We start from the raw sequence: 20,028 nt of genomic DNA on the forward strand, positions 1-20,028 counted from the left end.
TGCTGGCCCTTTAAGAGGTCTATTTTTACAGGGACACACTCATGCATGGAGCGAAGCACACAGTGCCACAGCTCTGCTTCACACAACACATCCTATAGGACTGCCACCTTGTGTGTTTTGAGTGAGTGTGTGTTGGGTGAGTGAGCGCGGGAGGGGGTAATCGAGGATCACAGAAAACTGCCTGGAGAGAGTTGATAATTCTCAAAATTGATGTTTTAAGATTTTCAGTCAGAGCAATGGTCCCTTGACTCTCTTCACATGCATCTCTCTGAAGTCTGAAAGCGATAATGAGTGGGAACCTTCAGTATCGACACCCTGCGTCTTCACTGTACACAACTGTGCCAATGTACCCACATACTTGTTTTGATATTCCGATATCTATGAAAGAAATCTAAAAGTATACATGCCCCCTACCTACCAACACATAATATATGTGTTTATTCACACCTACACACACCTTGAAAGAATCCACGAAATGAACCCATTTGAAAACATTTGAGGCCAACACGCATATCTGTGCACTTAGAGGCAAACATAGTTCTGTGCACCCACGTAAAATTGTACTTATACACCCTCAATATTTGCACCTAAAATAATCTTCTGCCTTACGCAATCTGCATGTTATATAATACATGGCCTGTCATTATCACAGCGCTCCATCACGCCCTGCTGTGCCTCTCCACCTACAGCGCTGCACACACACACATATTCACACACACTCACACACACACACACACACACACACACACACACACACACACACACACACTCACACACTCACACACACACACCCTGCACCTTGCGTTGACAGTCATATACTCTAGCACTCTCACCCACAGTGCGTGTGCGCTCTCAAACAGCCAGTCAGAAGAGCGAGAGGGAAAGACAGATAGGAAGACAGGGAGTGGGTGAGGTGGGGGCACTGATTGTGAAAGAGAGACACAGAGGACTTGGTGTGCATTCATGGTCAGGCTTCATTCTCGTAATGTGTGGATCTCGGTGTGGGTTATACATAGATAACCCACATTGCGTGTAATATATGTGGCATACGGTCAAACACGGTCTGAGGTGTGTTTTTATGACTGTACACATGTCTGGTATCAACAAATCAGTCACAAGGAAGTTAAACTGCCCAGGGTCCTGTCAGGTCTCTCAGTCACTGGGTTTCACATCTGTGTAACCTTACATGTGACTTCAGAACAGAAAGACAAACACTACTGACACACTCTTGCTGTGAGGCAATAGTGGAAACCGTGTGTCAGCTTAGCAATTACTATTTTCTCCCTTTCTTTAATAATATACTTACATGTGTTTTTCACTTACACATTTTCTATTTTTCTATTTTAAATTTCAGCCCCTCTGGTATCATTTTAAACAGCCAATCACAAGCCTCAATTCAACGTGCGTGTGTGTGTGGGGTTTGGAATTTGCCAATAACAGGCCTCCATTCAGTAAGGAGAGGCACAGGCAATTACTACGCACGTGCAGGCGTTGTGCAAATTTGTTTTTAAAATGTACTGCTTGCTGATCACATTTAGTTCTGCCTTTACGGCATTTGTGGACACTGTTCCCGGATCAGCAGTCTACACAGTTGGAAGGGTATGAGAATTGGCCTGGGAGTACAGCTGAGAAGCCGGGAGTGTGTGATGAATGATCCCAAACAAGGGCAGGTGTTTGAGTACAGAGCAGAACGCTTTAAGGTGTCAGACACAGCTGACGGTATGAGTGCCCCTGAGAGTCAGGCGCAGGAAGTGGTGTTTGATGGGATACATGCATTCAGATATACTAATGTGGGAAATAAAGGCCTTTACCAGTGGAGATTTTGTATTTATATTCCCGCTAATAATTATTTTATTTCACTGCATTTCCAAAAGAGAATATATTACTCCGCTACTTTTGTCCAAACCAAGACAGAAAAATAGGGCCGAGAAATCATAATCACATATACATAAATATATAAATACATATATTAATAAATAAATCATAATTTTCACAAAAAATCACCATAATAATAATTTAAAAAAAAGAAAATGGTGTATTTTTGCAATATTTTATACTTTTCAAATATTAAGTATTTTCTGAATATTTTGTATTTTTTAAATATTCTGTGAACTCCAATATTGGTAATTGTTTTCCCCAGCGAGGACGGAGGAATCCTTACCTTACATCTGGAGCTGGAGGGTCGCCGGTTCGAGCCCCTGCCGAGGTGTCCCTGAGCAAGGCACCGAACCCTCAATTGCTCCCCCCTCTGCGAAGGGTGGTAATGTAATGTAAGTCGCTTTGGATAAAAGCGTCTGCCAAATGATCGTAATGTAATGTAATGTAATTTAAATTCAGTTATTTCCCAAAAAATAACAAGAAAAAGTAACATCAGCAGCTAAAAGTAATTATTCAATGAGATATCACCACATTTACTCAAGTGCGAGTTCTAACCACCTCCACTGGTATTTAAATGTGAGTGTGTGGGTGTGTGTGTGTGTGCGGCTTAATTTCTGCGCTCTTTATCTTTGTACGAATCATTTTCTCTGGCCTAGACTCTGTAAGACTTTTGTACGATCCAGCAGCATGTTATTCTTCTTCACACTTGATCTACAGCCGGGGGGTCAATGACCTCTTAACTCTGCCACCCAGCACTTAAACACACACCTTATCAAGCAGTGCTGCCTGCCTGCCTGCCTGCCAGCCAGCCAGCCTGCCAGCCTGCCAGGGCCTAAACAAGCGTACAGACAGACAGTGGCAATATACTTTACAATATCGGTTTTGGTATCATTGTACAGAAAATGTAACATCCGAGACATCCTGCAGCCTATACCATCGATAGTGTCCTCCAGGCCCGTCCTTATGTTGGATGCTTGTTACACTCCCTACCCTTGAATTGCTTTCCTGCTCATCCCAACTGAGGTTTCAATATCAGCCCACAAGAAATATTGTCACACAGTATAAATTCCTTCTTTAATTGAATCAAAAGTCTTTTATAAGGACAGACGGAAATGAAGAGTTGAGGGAAGACTCTCTAAATGTGACTGCAATTCTTGGTTTCCAGCCTACTTCATCAGTTTTCATTATAAACTATTTCATGCTATACAACAAGGACCATATGCACTGAATTAAGTAAGAGGCTGCGTGCTTGTGTGTGTGTGTGTGTGTGTGTCCGGTATGTGTGGGAGGGGTTGTAAAGCAATGGCAATAAAGGCAGTGTATAGCAGTGTCGCCTTGAATATCAGCAGCTCCAGACAGCATCTCTAAAGACAGTCTAGACAGGCTCTCTGAAAGTGAATGGCACCTCAGCTAACAACAGGGGACTTGGCTCTGCTCTCTCCATAGAGATGTCATCTCTGCGTTTTGTTTTGCAGCTTGCTGACATTTTGCTGCTAACACACAGCACCAACACAAAGCTAGTACGAGTCACCAGGGGCCACTGCCAAAAACAACAGTTCTTTGGAATGAAAAGTAATGTTCCCCGCTCTCCATCTTTCTCGAGTGTCTCCTCACACACTCTGTTCCCTCTCTCTCTCTCTCTCTCTCTCTCTCTCTCTCTCTCTCTCTCTCTCTCTGTTTCTCTGTTTCTCTTCACCCCCTCAGCGTGTGAGCATTTCTCGCATGAAGAGCTCTGCGTCTGACAAAATCGTGTCACAAACTAGTGAGAGGGACTGTTACCTGTCACAAGGCTGGGGGAAGAGGAGGGGGGCGCCGGCGAAGCCATGCGTGTAAAGCAGGAAAAAGTTGACGAGGAGAAAGGAAAGACGAGCGCGATTATTCATTCAGTGTGGCAACAGCATGTGTCATCGATGCAAAATTACAACACACAGTCACCTCAGCCATAGTGACATGTTTCATGTCTGTTTCATGTCTTAAGGTCTTGCTTGTGGCACATACAAAGCGAAACTAAAGTAAGCTCTTGTGGTTTAACAAAAGCATCGTTGGCGCTGATGCTGCTTAGGAAGCATACTGTCATACAAAGACGGTGGAAAAGTGCAAAAATGAAACTTTAAACAAAGGGCACTTAAATGTCAATGAATGACAATAACATAACAGATGCTTTCCAAAATGTCAGCCACAAGGTTTAACTGTTTCACAGCACCGCCGCTGACCTCTGCGCGCTTCTCTGCCCAGCGTGTTCATTGCCGTGTGTCAGCCGTGGTCAGACGCGAAGGTGGAGGAATTCTTGCTTCTGCTGAGTGGCTGACCTGGATGTAATTAGTCAAGTCATATTTTTAACTGATGCTGCGTAAAAGCCAGCTTAAGGAGCCATAGCTGCCCTATTTATACCCCCGGGGCTGATGGCCTGTACCACTGCACAGGGGGATTTCCTCCCAGAACTATACTAAGCCTCCCTTAGGCTGTACCAGTGAGGATTCACAGGGATTAACCCAGCAATACGTTACAGCCGTCACTCCGCTGTGTGAATCATTCAAACTGTGCTGCTCTCCCTGTCTCAACTCTACATCCTGGCATAAACACTACAGCCCGGCCTTCTTCTGTACCGGTGTGTTCTATACATTTTGCGGCACTTACAGCATAATACAACCTATTGCTACCTATTTCAGTCTGACGTCACATTGTACCACATGACGCCGTCTCTTATCTCTTGTGTTGGTATAGTAACTCCTTAGCCTTAAGCCCATCCTCGTTGTGGCTGAGCCTGCAGTGCACAGGGCCGCTGACCTGGCCCTTCGCCCGACAATCAATCACCCATATCAGCTCGTCCTTTTATCAGCTTAGCCCAGCTCCGTGTGGAATAAGCCACTACACAGGCGTAGTACTCCATCACTCCAACCTTCACCTTAAGGTCCCATCAAGGCCCTGTCTATCTATCTATCTATCGATCGATCGATCGATCGATCTATCTATCTATCTATCTATCTATCTATCTATCTATCTATCTATCTATCTATCTATCTATCTATCTATCTATCTATCTATCTATCTATCTATCTATCTATCTATCTATCTATCTATCTATCTATCTATCTATCCTCAGTGTGTCCTCTATCCACCTCCCTTCCTTCTCCTCTACTCTCCTCTATGTTCAGATCCGTTACATTCAGCAACAAATTTCTGCTGCATCAGACGTCCATCATAGATCCCCCACTCAGCCCGAAATGTGATCAGACACCCGATACAGCTACACATGAGGAGAGGGGGGGCAGGGGGACAACTTAAAACAGCATTCCGATTAAAATGGGAGCAGGGGAGAACGTGTTGTTCATGTTCAGGTGCAGGTTCTTCAGAGACCTAGTTTGTAAGATCTTACCTTTGGAGCTCTCTGACCCTTGTTGCAGCTTCAATCTTGCACTGCTCTGACTTAGTTGTAGTTTGACTCATCTGACCTTTCTTGTCTACGTGTGACCCTGTATGCGTGTGTGTGTGTGTGTGTGTGTGTGTGTGTGTGTGTGTGTGTGTTTGTGTGTGATGGACAGATAAAGTAGTGCAAAGGCAGAGAGATGAAGAGATGGAGTATAGATAGAGCGCACACCAAAAAGTCCACTGCGTGTTTGCTTGTGTTTGCATTGGTCCGTGTGTGTACATAAGCAGGTCACAACAGTCATTTCTATATTTCTGTATTGTGCTGAGGCTTTCGATGAACCTAATACTTGTATTAACATGTTTCCCTTTCACTATGACTGCGCTAAATTGTGTCTTAATTTACACTAAACACCAGCAAGCGTCACAATTTATGTCAAATTATGTTTAATTAGATCACATAATTCAATTAATTTAGGCTAAAATACTAATTACGAAGGAATCGGTGAAATTTGAAAGGAAGCTGAATGATAAAATAATTTATATTTGCTTTACTTTCACCTACTTCTCTCTTTATTGCTTTAAATTCTAGTATAATAAGTATAATTTACGGGCTCTGCTGTTTTGATGTGAGTTTAAATGTGTTGTTTAGGTTGGAAGGTTATCCGCATAATCACGGATGGAGAGTTTCATTTAATTGCCAATTGTTAACTTTGAGGCCTTATTGGCAATAATTCATCTAACACCTAAACCGCTTTATGAAAGTATAATCTTATGTGGCACTATCTGTGCAAATAATTGACTAAGTAGATTGAAATGAGCAATTTCCTTTTTTTGTCTAACCTGTAAATCTCACTCTGACAAACATGCAAGTTAAATATAAATGATCACTTATGATGGTGCTTAGGTTGATGTCATCTTTAAAGTTGTTCATTGATTCATTTATTTATAACTTTCCATCGCGTTGGTTTAATTAATGTCCTCTGTCAGGTGAGATGTTGATAAAATCCCTCTTAACATTATATAATGTTTACCTCTACTCTCTGTTAATTCTGATGCTTGTATTCAACCCACTCAAATACTGTAGTATGAAAGCCAAAACAGAAGGCACTTGTATCTGCCTACACAACGCACATCATTCACTCTGAAAATTAAAAGTGATGTTTTCCAAAATGTCAGAGGAAACTTTACTTGTCTGAGACTAACGTCACCCGTAGGCTGGTAATGTTTTACTGTGGCCTTCATGCTAATGTGTCTGTCACATTGTGGTTGTTCAGAGTTAAAATCTAATTTGCTATAGATGCGACTAAGTCTGTTCTCTGTGTTTCTTTATTTTGCATTTTACTGGAATTTGCAGAAGAATTTAATTAGTTTTTTGCACTCATTGGCATTCAACCGACTCTAGCATTGCCATTGCTACATCAAATCCTCTTCCCCTTTTGCTTCAATTTATGTTTTTGATCTTCCTCCTTTAGCTCTTATGATTACCATACATTTATTTGGCCTTGTTTTTCTTTTGCATCGCGCTGCTTTTTCAACCTCTTTTGTAGAACGTATCTGGGCTGACAGCCTCATGATTTCCCACTGTCATAAATCCAACCCTAATGAGCCACACCAATCACACTTCACTTACACTGACTGAATCGGTGAAGCAAATCAGCCTGTGTGTGTGTGTGAGTGTGTGAAAATGTATATTTTCAGTCAGATCATATTTATTCATTAAATCTCTTTTAACGAGCAGGTGTGTCAAAAAGTGCTTTGATGGGGAAGGAAAATACACAAATTCAGATGACAACTACAGACAAACAAAAAGTGTGTGTGTGTGTGTGTGTGTGTGTGTGTGTGTGTGTGTGTGTGTGTGTGTGTGTGTGTGTGTGTGTGTGTGTTGTGTGTGTGTGTGTGTGTGTGTGTGTGCGCGTGTGATATGAGGTTTAGATTTGAGTCAGAGACGGCAGCAGAACCCTAAATGTGAGAGTGTGTGTAGGATGAACCTACCACGGCCCTCCCTTTCTCTCATCAACTGTCTCTCTGCCTCCCCTCTGTTTCCCTCTCTGCGCCATTATCTTCTTCATCTTTTGAAAACTCAGCGGTTAGCGGTAAAAGTACAACGGTATGAAGGATTTAATTGGTGAAACGAGCAAATCAAACCATACACACATCTAACATACACTCACAATGTACAGTCCAATATATAATCTGCATCCTTGACTTTGTATGTGTGTGTGTGTGTGCGTGTGTGTGTGTGTGTGTGTGTGTGTGTGTGTGTGTGTGTGTGTGTGTGTGTGCGTGCGTGCGTGTGTGCGTGTGCGTGCGCGTGCGTGTGTGTGTGTGTGTGTCTGCGTGTGTATCCCTCACAGTGATTAAAGCAAGTGGGTGGCAGCAGCAACTGGTCTGCCTGTGTGGCTCTGCATAGCAGACATGTTTCTCACTGCCAGATATTACTCATTTCCTCAGCCCTTTGCACACACATGAGTGCACATGCACACACACACACACACACTCTCTCTATCACACTCACACAAACGCACACAACAGAAACAGAGACAGATAGCTGGCTCTCAGTTGTTTCCCTCAGTGTGGTAGGCTTGCTGGTGTTATTTGGTGCGTAAAGAGATCAGAGGGAGTGTGTAACTGGAGGCTGTCGGTGTGCCGGAGTGTAGCACAGTGAGGAGCTGGGGAGTGGGCCGACCCACTGGGAGGACTGGAATATGAATGACTGCCAACACTGGGACTTCTGCTTAGCCGACACTAAGGTCAGTCTCACATCACATCACAACGAAACTCCAACAACCTGTCTGACTGCTCCCACTTTCTCTTGCTGCTGGGTTGGAACAGGAGTCCTATTTATATTGCAATAAGCACCACTGAATCATCATCCGGGGTCGACGACTTAGTCTGTGAGATAGTAAAATAGATTAAACTCAATGATGATATGCCATAACTCTGTTCTTTGCAATCATGCTTTCACACACATTTCAGTAATTTTCCCTTGGGATAATAAAATTTCATCTTATCTTATCTTATTTGACAGCTTTGAGAAATGCTCGTAAAAAGAGGACATTTGTTACTGAATGGGAAGCAAAGTGAAAAATGTCAAAACGTGTCAAAATGCAGCACAATCAATGAATTAAATTGATTGTTAAAATTTAAAATTAAACTGAAACATTGCTTTTCTTTGGGGGGGATCTGCAACCGCAGCAGCTCTGATTAACTCCAATTCTGTATGTGCGTCTGCACAGTGTAGGAGTTATTCTGTTAGAAGACATTTCTCTGCAAACTCCTCCACATCGCACAATAGGACTCTTTGTTTTGTTTCGTGTTTTTTTTTTTGGTGTGCGGCAAGTTTATATTAGGTTGCTTTGAGCAACCTTGTTTCCTACCGGCTTTCAAATTTACAAGGGTGAGTCAAATAAGGATAAAACTGACATTTAGGGTTGTCATCATGTTCCAGTGCCGCGCAGTCAAAGTATGCTAAGAGCGCAACTAAGTCAAATATGAATCACATTTTTATTGTTTCCCCTCATATCTGTGGATGAAAGTACAGGTACCATTCCATAGTTTTATTTTTTCGGAATTGATCTATAGAAATATACACAGTGTGAGAGTGTCATCATAATCAGACGAAAATTGGCGGGAAAGCAGTAAAGGAGGTGATGAATGCATTAAGATTATGTTGTACTGACACAAACATATGACTCCCAAACTGTCATTGAAGTGCTTCCATCTCTAGAAATAACACAAGAGCCGACTTCATTTCTATGTTTTCTGCCAATTTAAATAAAAACATATCAGCATAAGCAGATTTAGATTTAATTCGATTTTTTTTCCACTATAGATTTTTCCCACACTCACCTCTCCATATCCATTCTGTCAGGGTTTGGGACAATGAATCTCCCTCATCCATATTTGGGAGACACCAGCCCCCCCTCTCAGTTTTCAGTTTTCTACTCAGATGCTAGAACAGCTTGCTCCTCTCCAACACTTATTCTTTTTTTGGACTGAGTGACTTAATGAGCAACAGTTTACCCGCCTCTTCGCGGAATATCCCCATCTAACCTCTCCACACAGCCTGGATGTGTGTGGACACAGTTGCCATGGTGACAGGGTGGCGGATAGTGAGACGGCGGAGAGTTGGTGGGCTGTTGAGACAGACTTGAGGGTGAATGCGGGCCTGAACAGCACCGTGGCAGTGTGGTGTTGTGGCGGCGGCGGTGGTGATGGTGTTTGGTGGAGGGAACAGCTGGGCTGACGGCAGGGCAGCCATCAGCTCCTTTCAAGCATTTGGAGAAGAATAAGTAGAGCTCCCCCGCACTTCGCACTGAATGAAACAAGGCTGCAAAATCTCTGACACATTCGCGGACTTGAACACAAACACACACGCACACAAAACCCCAAACAGATAAACACTTTCACACATTCTCCTAGGAAAAAAAAGAAAAAGAAAAAAGACACAGGCACATTGACTAATGTGGCCTACATGCACGCACACACATGAGAACAAACAAACACACAACACACTCCCCACAACCCTGCTGTGACAAATAATTGATATACTAGTACATATAGTTTACTGTATGGACAACAACTGGTGGCAATATCAACAGCGTTTGTGTTTGTGGGTGGGTGGTGACCATCTTTGCCTGTCACTGGGGGAGTAAGTACAGCTGCCTGGAGGAGAATCGGTGCGTCTGTGTGTTTGAAAGGGAGGGGGCGCTAGTAGTAAGCTTATATAGGATACGCAGAGCACCCGAGGGTGTCATGGGGGTGGCTTGTGAAAGTAGTACAAAAACATATCTGCATATTCCAATAATCCCTACAGTGTCAGAGATGAAAACTCTCCCGCTGTGAGTGCTTCTGCGTGTGTGTTTTTTCACACACCCTTACTGAACTGCCTCTGAGGCTTCATTGGCGACACAATGTATTTTTAGAACACACGTGGGAGTATGTGTTTGAATGAAACGAGTAAGCCGGGTAGTTTCAGTCCCACCACAGTACGCACAGGTAATGACTAATAAACTACAACTATGAAAAGCAGAGTTTCTAACCTTTCTGATGCCACTAAATATTTCTTTGCATGTCTGGTCTGCTGATCCTTCCTCCTTCTCTCACCCTTCATTCGTGTCTCTGTTTATCCTCTTTCCTCTCTCCAGATGAGTGGAGCTTCAGTATTGGAGAATCAGCAGTGATCTGACAGTGATGCTGTGTATCGGTCCTATACTCTGTCTGCACCCCTCGTTCTCCCGTGAGGCCCATGTGACCTAGCCTACACCCATCCACAGGGGGCCCCACTGCCGCTGGAGCCCACCCATGAATCCCAGCCCCGATCGCGGCAAAGAGTGCCTCCCTCCCAAGAAGAGGGAGTCTCGACAAGGATCGGCTGAGTATCACGTCCCGGTGGATGAGTTCAAACCCCCTGTGCCGCTCCGAAGTCGGTCCAGCATAGGCAGAGGAGAGGGAGGCAGGGAGGCTCTGACTAACCCAAACCCCCATCTCCTTCACTCTCCTCCACCCCTGCCTGCCCCGACCCCAGGACTCCCTCTGCCTCTACCATGGCACCTGGGCTACTCGCCCTCTGTTTCTCTTCCTCTCTTCCCAGGGCAGGTAAGCGACAGGAGGAGCTCAGGATCTCCCTCCTGGAGAGATGAACCTCTCTCATCACCTCTCCCCCACCACTCCAGGTGGATGAGAGGAGAGGGCCCCCTCCCTTTGCCACCCTCCCCTTCCCCCTCCTCCACTTCCTCTTTTAAAACTCCTTTCCCAGCGGATTCTAGAGAAATGTGGTCCTACCTTAACAGTGGTCGGCGGGACTACAGCTCCTCGCTTTTCTCCCCATCGTACCTGTTTAACCCTTCTCTGTATACCCCAGACCCCAGCCTTGTAGAGTCCAGACACAGGTACCTGGGCAAGAGGCCCAACGGCCTGGAAGGACCAGGCAGCAGGACTGCCTCGACCTCCAGGCCACTTCTCACAGTAGACTATGGGAACGACAGCAGCAGAACCAGGCTGGATATCAGTCCACACAGCTCCCACACCAATGGTGGACGGAGAGTGCAGGAGGATCTAACAGCCCGCATCCAGTCCGGAGCGCCATTTTTGCCAGACTCCCAAGCTCAGGAGGGCTCTGAGCCACATTCCTCACTGCAGGACAGAGATCCACACGCCATAATTAAGACCAGCTCCAATTTACTCTCCACGAGTCCTCATGCCCTCATGCAAGACCCCAGATCAGGGAGAGGGGGACTGTTGGATCCCTTGGGGGCTTCGTCAGCTGAGGCCCAAATCTACTACTCCTTAGGATCAGTGTACAATCACAGCCCTCAGGCGCAGGCCTACCCGCTCTATAGCCCCTCAGGGACACCTCTATACAACCTGCAAAGGGAGCCAGCGGCTAGGCAACACAGTCTAAAGAACTCACCACACTCACCTCTGGGCCTACCTAACAGCCATGACAGATCACAAAGAGAGCGCGAAAGAGACCAAGAAAGAGACAAAGTCATAGAACGAGAACGAAACAAAGAGAAAGAGAAAGAGAAGCACAGAGACCACGACAAACACCAAGAAAGGCAGGGTGAGCAAGAGAGACGGCGGGACAGAGAAAGAGACAGAGGGAGAGAGTTCTCTCCTGGACACTATTCTCACCTTCACACCTCACCCCCTGCCCATCATCAGTCTCCCCCTGCGCTCCTACCTCACTTCACCAAGGGTTCTCTCATTGAGCTGGCCAGTGGGCGCCTGAAGCGGGTGGAAGAGCTACGGACCGAAGACTTCCTGAGGAGTGCCGACACGTCCCCTGAGTTCCACCTCAGCACCTGCACCGTGCTGCTCATTGGCCCCAGCAATGCACAGGGCTTCAGCCACCTGCAGGTCCACCTCACCGACCGCAACACTCAGGTCAGCTTTCTCTTTTGATATGTTCTTCAGATGATCAAACCTTATCAGTCAGACATTGCAGTGTTATGTTAACATGAATCATTTGATACCTTAATTCTCAGGTGAGAGCAGGGATCAGTCACACTACTGAAAAGTCTCTCTATTACACCTTTAACCGCATACATACTTACAGTATATCACATCATGCCACGTTCAGGTTTTTATACTAAAGTTAAGGACAAGCGCCACCTTGTGGTCCAATGTGTAACCCTGTTGTGGTTTTGTGTAGGAGCTACTGAAGGTCTTGGTGGAGTATCCATTCTTTGTGCGGGACCGAGGCTGGTCTTCTTGCTGTCCCCAAAGAACCACACAGCTGTACGGCCTGCCCTGCCGCCAGCTCATGGAGGGCGACGTCTGCTTGGCCCTCACCCCCATGCCTATCCAAACCCACAGGACACACACGCGCACCGGCTCCAGAGCCCATCGCATGCAATTCCCCTCCAGGGCTGAAAGAGAATCCACCAGCTCGCACAGGGAGAAGATGCCGCCTCCACCCCCTCCTCCCCCTCTTCCTCACCATCCACCTCCTACTGCGCCCCCGACTCCTGCATGCGCTCTGGTGGCAGACCGTCCTGCTCAGGAGCAGCCTCGCCAACGAAAGCGCCGCTGGTCCGCCCCTGACACCCTTCACCCAACTGCTACTGATGAAAGCATCCTGGATTTACCTCATGGCTCCAAGCTAAAGAAATGGCAGTAGAAACTGGCACATGCAAATGTATATGTGCATACTTACACACACAAGCACATACACACCCTCCTTGTCTCTGTTGCACCCACCAAGACACACAATGGAGAGACCTCAAGGCAGGGTTGCAGGGAAGGAATAAAAACAATAGAAAACACAATTTTACGGGTGTCCAAACTGCTGCCCCCAAAAAAGCAACCCAGTCCACTCAAGTTAAGCCCAGATGAGCTCTTGTTGCACCTACTTTCCTCTCCTTTCCTTTCCTCTCGTTTCCTCTCCTCTCCTTTCCTCTCCTTTCCTTTCCTTTCCTTTCCTTTCCTTTCCTTTCCTTTCCTTTCCTCTCCTCTCCTCTCCTCTCCTTTCCTCTCCTTTCCACCTAATTTAGCACAGCCCTAAAAGGAGCAGCAGCTGAAGGACCTCTGGATGGCTCCTTAGAGACACACTGAGACATTTAGTGAGACAATCAAGCACTTCTGTCAGTCTGTGTTCACTGTTTTTGTAATGGTTGTCCCTCACACCTACTTACTGACAGTGTTTCCTGCAGGGTATCGATTTTCAATCAGTGTTATGAAAGTAAACGCTATTGAACTGCAGATATATATGAACAAGAATTGACTATATATATTACATTACAAATGTTATATACAGTAAATATGCTAAACAGATTTAATGCAAATTTGCTGTCAATTTTGCAGTGCATTTTTTTTTTTTTTTTTTTTTTTTTTGTTTAATTTTCTTGCTTCTGAGCCGACGCCTGTGTGTCGGCCTGGGCAGGCAAGGTGAATGTACGAGCAACTCTTCGCCTTTTTTTTTATTCTCTTCACCAGGAGTCATTTCAAACAATTATTCGTCAAGGCATTACCCTCCAATATGTTCTTAACATTATCTCTGAGAAGGGGAGAACACTAAAGAAAAACTGCGTAACAGACAATCCCACCCACACAGACAGATCTGTGCTCCATCGCCTCGACACTCACGGTGTTTTTCCATTAAAGACTGAATGACAAAAAGAGTAAAAAGTGCAGTACGGCTGAAGAGTAATGGTGCTAATAACACGTTGGAACATGATGCTTTGTGAATGCTCTTGACCCCTGTGTACTGTACGCTTCTGTTCCCATCTCATTTTTTATGTACTGTATATGTTTGAAAGCAGGGAAAATGACGAAAGTATTTTAAACTCAGATACGGGTATCTCCTCTGATTCAGCACACTCTCTCACTTTAGTTTTTGTGTTTTTTGTTTTTTTATTTTCAAAGAAGAAAAACCTTACTTGTTGATTTTCTTTTTTTTTTTAAATGTTATAGCTACAAAAAATGTATATTTTTAAAATTGTGAATCTGTTATATGATGTTCGCTAGAAATAAAGGAGAAAAAGCTTTATAGATTTAATTAAAGGTGTGGATTGATTACCTGCACAGCAATGCGTAGCAACAGCCACTTAAATAACCTTTTCAAAGATGTAATACATTGACGTTTCTCACTCTATTCAAATTCTCTTCAATTCACAGAAAATACACAATTCAGAGTCGACTTTACATATTTTCTTCTTGCATACATTTGCCCTGGTATCATTCAGTTATCGCTGTGCTTTTGTCTTGAAGAAAGCCCCTCGCTGTCTGTGTAACGCACCTCGTCCTTCCCTCCTACGTCTTCTCTTTCTCTGTGTTGGGGCAGAGAGTTTGTTGCCTCTCCTCAGTCTCTCCCAGGTGAAATCTCTGCAGCAGCTCAACAGCAAACAAGGGCACAACCTGTCCACCAGCACAAAGAGTAGTGCTCCATCAATGTGCTTGTAAGGACCTCTACTGGTGGCTGATGTTACTGCCACTGCACGCCGACTAATGATCGTAGCTTGTTGTACAGACTTTACAACACGATTATGCAATGTCTAATGGTAAAAAAATTGTGTTTTGTGTGTGATCAAAGTCATATTCAAAATATGCCATTCAATTTAAAAAGCCTTTCTACAGTGAATGAAATTTGACTACACTTTGTTGTTGTTGTTGTTGTTCAAGTTGTGCAATGAAAGCACGTGTTTTTTAAAAAGGTGAAGCGCTGATATTTTCAAAATGAAAACATGTCTGATATCACCAAGCCAGTCATAAATGTGAAAGTACAAACAACTATCATTAAAATACTCAGCAACTAATCACTTAAGGAATTCCTCTTTTAAACTGAGATGTTTATGTCTGCAGTACAGTTCTACACCTGTGAATTCAGTAAACAAGCAAGAGGAGGATCTTCTTCAGTAAAGCAATTACATTTGAAATGAGACCTTCCTTCAAACAAAATCAAGACCCACCTGTACCATGATCAGCTTCCCGGTCTTGGGTACTTTGGGGTCTGGGTACTCCTCCCCAAAGCAGAGCTCAATCTCATAAGGAGGAGCAGGTCCCTTCCCCAGCAGATGGCTTTGGAGATCTGTACACATAAATGAACAAATTAACTGAAATATTCAGACTTGTCTTCTTTATTTTGTCCTTTATTCTATGAAACACAGTGTGAAGGTAAGTGCGCCACCTTACCGGTGAGAAATTTGGGGATATCGAGCAGCATGCAGGTCTTTTCTCGATCCAGTTTGTTGGGTCGATCAGTGTGTTGGGCCATGGGACTTCTGCAGTACACCCTCCCCTGGCAGAACCTCTTGATGAACACCCCATCTGGAGCCACCCACAAGAGCACGCCCCTCTCCAGGTGACAAAGGAGTCGGTTCATTGCTTCAGCCATGCATGAATGCAGGGACGTTTGCGCCGGTGAAGGGAAGGAGAGCTGCTGGGCGCTGCACGCTCCATAGATTCTTTCGTTTCCCAGGGGAACACAACCCTGGAGGATGAAGCAACCATCTGGGCTGCTGGTGGTCACCTTCATCACCGTCTGGCCCAAGTAAAGCAATTCGACCTGCATACGAAAGTCTGGACACACAAAATGCAATCTGTCCTTTATGTCCTCTTGTGAAAGTCACACACTGATGCTGTTGTTTCTTAGCGTTATCCCCCAAGCTTAATTACCTGATATAGTGAGGGTGGGATTGAGGAACGTAAGAGGCGCAGAGTCGCGACTTTGAGATTTTCTTCTTTTGAGCTCACAATTCATATGCTCCTTCATCGGCTCATCTAAAGCAGAGGAGACATGAGATTACCATTCCATTAACACTTTACAGCTCCCCACTTTCATTTGCAACAGGTTTGTGTGTGTGTGTGTGTGTGTGTATGTGTGTGTGTGTGTGTGTGTACGTAACCTTACCACTCACAGGTTCCTCTATTTTGCCTCCTTCAAATGATTCCTTTTGAATTTGAACCTTTCAAAGAGAAAGACTGATTGAGTAAACACAAGGTCTCAGCCACTCAAGGCCTGTTGATGTAACATCATCTGAAGTCAAACAGGACGCCCTTGTTCATATTTAGGGGGCAAATCCGGTGAGAGAGTGCTGAACTCGAAGACCCATATCCATCAATAGCAGCCATGGCAACAAGTGATGTATTTTCAGAGATGTTATTTGTCCGTTCTGTATTACTCACACCATAGGGAACCTGGTGTTGTAATTACTAAGCTCAGGAAGTTGTCTTACCTTCAGGGAAAAAAGCTCTTGTATGATATACTTGACGATATATTTGACGATTGATAAGATTAAGATTGGTTGTTTGTGAGCGACTGTACATTGATCATTGAGTTATCTGACCTGTGTGTCCAAGAGTGGGGGAGAGGCCTGCATTTCCTGATCAATCATCTGGCTCTTCTCTCCATCTGTGGAGAAGAAAAAGCAGCGGATGCAAAAAAATCACCAAAATATCTGCGGTTAATTGATGCCAACAATGATGTCACACGAGTTGCAAATGAGACTGTTCTTCATCTCCCGCACAACATCTGTATCAAATAAGATGAGATACAAAGCAAATCCATATTTCAGGGGTTATGGCCAGGAGAGGGAGAGCCAGAGGGAGCACCCCATATATGTCAAATACTTATTACGAAATCTTTTAAAAGCCCTCAGGAAGTATTCCGTTGTTTTATTCTAACTTTTGAAATACATATATATACATCAATACAGCCTCTACATTGAAAAAGAGGATGTAGGTTAAACAGACATATCCCATATCTGAACAGAAGCATATCAGTCTTTCCTCACCTCTTCTTTGTATTTACCTGGTGCCGTAGCTTGTACATTGTCTGGCAGGATGTGATAGACCTTATAAGGCTCACTGATGTCTAGTTGGCTGCGGTCCGGTACCTCCTGGAAGTCTGTGCTCTTATTAAGTGCACAGCGGAGACGAGTTTTCCACATAGTGGGGTCTGCTTTATCCCTCCCCTCTCTGAACTTGCCCTTATACACGGTCCAGGCCTGAATGTAAAGAATGAAACATAAGCGAAATGAGTGATTATTTTGATAGTAACTTTGGAACTGTAACTCCTGGAATCTTAATTATTTTGTCTGGACCAAGCCGTTCAAAGCTTTGATTAGTTTTTGTATTCTTTCCCCATTGAGACAGCATAGGTGACCTGCATGACCAAATACCCTCAGGCTGGGATGAAGAAAGGCTAGTATGACATCATGGCACGTGTATCATCGGCATAGCATCCTTTTATAGCAAGAGGGAGCAAGCGGGTCAGCAGGGACGGCAGCATCATAAATGAGTGTATTGTAACCCCAACCTATTACTTGTCCACTTACTTCTTATGCAAAAAATGAAACTGTTACATTTCTGTCAATAAATTTGTTACCAGAAATTCAAGAATGACAATTGATGTAATGAACCCATGAATATGACAACCAATGCTTGCTCGCGCGTACATTAACCTTTGATGGCAGCGGCTCAAAGTATCGTAACCACCCTATAGGTCCTGTGGCATGTTGTGTACACACGCTGATGTTCTTCTGTTACTATGCCTTTAAGTAGCTGCTGTGGGATTGGCAGCTGTCAGTCGGGGGAGTGTTCCATTGTTCGAAGAAAAGGAAGTGTTGTAACAAACTCTCTTTGGGGACCACACTTTAGACTTCTGTGCCTGGTTACCGTGTTGGTTTATAAACATTCACCCTTCACTTCTGCAATCTGAGGAGTTTGCATTTAGGGTGAACATTACAGCATGTTTAGGTTTGATGTATTGCCGATTTAGATCAAGGCAGATTTTCTGTTAAACATGCCACATGAATCTGTAAAATAAAACAAATTAATAACTTATTGTTATTATTATTATTATTATTATTATGATTTCATTTGACACAGTTGATTGGCAAAGGTTTTAGTTTAAACATACTGTATATTAATTTAATATAATAATATAATATTCACATAAATCTTATACATATATTAATATGTGGTATGGGTAATTTATAGACCTGCATAGTTACTCATAAAATCGATTATCTTACCATTTTCTTCAACTATTTAAACATTGAAAACATACTGGAGGTGTATTCGACCGGTTAAGAACATTTAGATGACGACATGGAGATGCGTTACCTTGAAGATCGCTGCATCCGCCGTCTGTCTGTAGTCCTTCTTGGCGGCGTGTTTCCACGGGATCCTGAACATGGTTTTGTCTTCGTCCTCCCAGCTGAGACCTTCATACTGACCACTGTCTATCTGAGCCACCAGCCACTCTTTCAGGTGCAGTTTAGAGCGGTGATCCATCCTCAGCACACACACTTACAGGTCAGAACTGTGACAAGATACACACACGTGCAAAGCGCCCGACAGGAAAGAAACGCTTCTATAGGTTCCTAAACGCAACTAAACCTACCTTACTTTATATCTAGGCGGCGAGAGTTCATTGCAATGAGGAGTGACCATAAGAAGTAACTACGTCAAATGTGCTTTTAGAAATGAAAATGAAACTATAGCACGTTACATACTTTCGGTTTCCTGCCTAACTTGAAGAGCAGCGAAAGCTACAATTAAGTCATAAAGCATACATATGAATGAGCCTTTGATCTTAAATCAAGTGGGGACACGCGTCTATTGTTGAAAAAGTTAATTAAAATACACAGAAAAACATGATGGCAGTTTAGGGGCTAGATGTTTTATAATTCGTAGATCATTCGGTTTAATAATGTATAGCCATCAGGCATCTTTGTGCTTGAGCCACACACACACATAATGCACACACACATGCACTTACCCAGTTTAATACTCATTGTGAAAGCGAAAGTATGAATTTATAAAGGTACATAGGGTCTGTTTATAACATTTACTGTGTCCATAGAGATAAGAGGGGTTCATAAAAAGGCATATAAAGGAGTGACACCTGTTGCTTAATAATCATTCATACACACACACGACAGCACTGTGCAAAAGTTTAAGGCACTCGTGAAATAATGCTGTAAAATGAGAATATGTTTAAAAATGACATGACGTGAGCAGTTTGTGTTTATTAATCATACTTATACAAAGTACAACAAGCAGAAACATCTGGAAACAAACCAAGTATTATGATATTCCAGATTTCCGTTTCTCTATTGTCCATTGCTCGGTCAGAGGCAGAGGCAGAGTTTGGTGCAGACTGGTGCTGCACACACAGGGAGAACGTGAATGCCCCCCTGAGGCCCGGGGCTGCCCTGGAGTTTGAATCCCAGACCGTCTTGCTGTGGGGCAGTAATTCCTACCAGGAATTTGTGGGAATGCCTACTTTGTATTAAGAGGCAGTGTTTTAAATTTCAACCCTTTAATAATTAAATGCTTCTTCTGCGATGGTCGACTCACGGGTTGAGGGTCCTTCTTGATCTTTTTAGGAACAGGGCTGTTCTGAGGTGCCGGCACCGGGGGAAGCTTTGGCGTGTAGTGAGGCATGATTGACACCCCCACAAGGTAAAACGACCTCGTCATTGTTTTGTGGAAGATACTTGCTTGCTTTACTTGCGGTTTCCTCCCATCTGGAGTCTCAGGCTCAGGAGGCCTCGGTTTATGATGCGCAGGCGGCACTGGTTTCTGTAGTGATTTGTTGGAAATTTGTGGTTTGCTCGTCGACGATTTCGATTTCTTTTTACGTTTTCCACGTTTTTTAACTGGAGGGCTAGTTTGACAAGTTTCCACCGTGGGAGGAGTTTCTTTAGATGTGGGCTCTGATTTTCTATGAGGGTCAGCTGGTGTATTTTTTTGCTGCGTAGTCAATATCGCTTTCCCTGTCAGTGATAACATGGGCATTGCGGGATTTTCGGGCTTTTCAGGCTTGCTTGG

General features: G+C 44.1%; 2 protein-coding genes across 4 annotated transcripts in view; one reads left to right on the forward strand and one right to left on the reverse strand.

The window, feature by feature from the left end:
- LOC143013217 (uncharacterized) overlaps positions 1-13,945 on the forward strand; it is a 16,890-nt gene extending 2,945 nt beyond the window's left edge. For 2 of the 3 annotated variants that reach the window (XM_076166769.1, XM_076166768.1), the window contains exons 2-3: positions 10,395-12,135; positions 12,404-13,945. In XM_076166769.1, coding sequence (XP_076022884.1) covers positions 10,552-12,135; positions 12,404-12,871 — 2,052 coding nt within the window. In that variant the 5' untranslated portion in view covers positions 10,395-10,551 and the 3' untranslated portion in view covers positions 12,872-13,945. Of the gene's footprint in view, positions 1-6,782; positions 7,998-10,394; positions 12,136-12,403 lie in introns of those variants that run through there. The other variant, XM_076166767.1, reaches the window with a different exon arrangement.
- A 52-nt stretch (positions 13,946-13,997) lies between these two features.
- Positions 13,998-18,678, reverse strand: irf10 (interferon regulatory factor 10). The gene is made up of 8 exons (XM_076166770.1): positions 18,316-18,678; positions 17,000-17,195; positions 16,536-16,600; positions 16,100-16,154; positions 15,865-15,969; positions 15,382-15,768; positions 15,159-15,277; positions 13,998-14,607 (listed from the first exon to the last, which is right to left on the reverse strand). Exons 1-8 carry the CDS (start codon positions 18,484-18,486, stop codon positions 14,503-14,505), a joined length of 1,203 nt encoding a protein of 400 aa, XP_076022885.1. The 5' UTR covers positions 18,487-18,678; the 3' UTR covers positions 13,998-14,502.
- Between the last annotated feature and the right edge of the window lie 1,350 nt (positions 18,679-20,028).

The sequence above is a fragment of the Genypterus blacodes genome, unplaced genomic scaffold, assembly GCF_046128005.1.
Source record: "Genypterus blacodes isolate CSIRO-AG114 ecotype Tasmania unplaced genomic scaffold, CSIRO-AGI_Gbla_v1 ptg000156l_1, whole genome shotgun sequence".
NCBI lineage: Eukaryota > Metazoa > Chordata > Actinopteri > Ophidiiformes > Ophidiidae > Genypterus > Genypterus blacodes.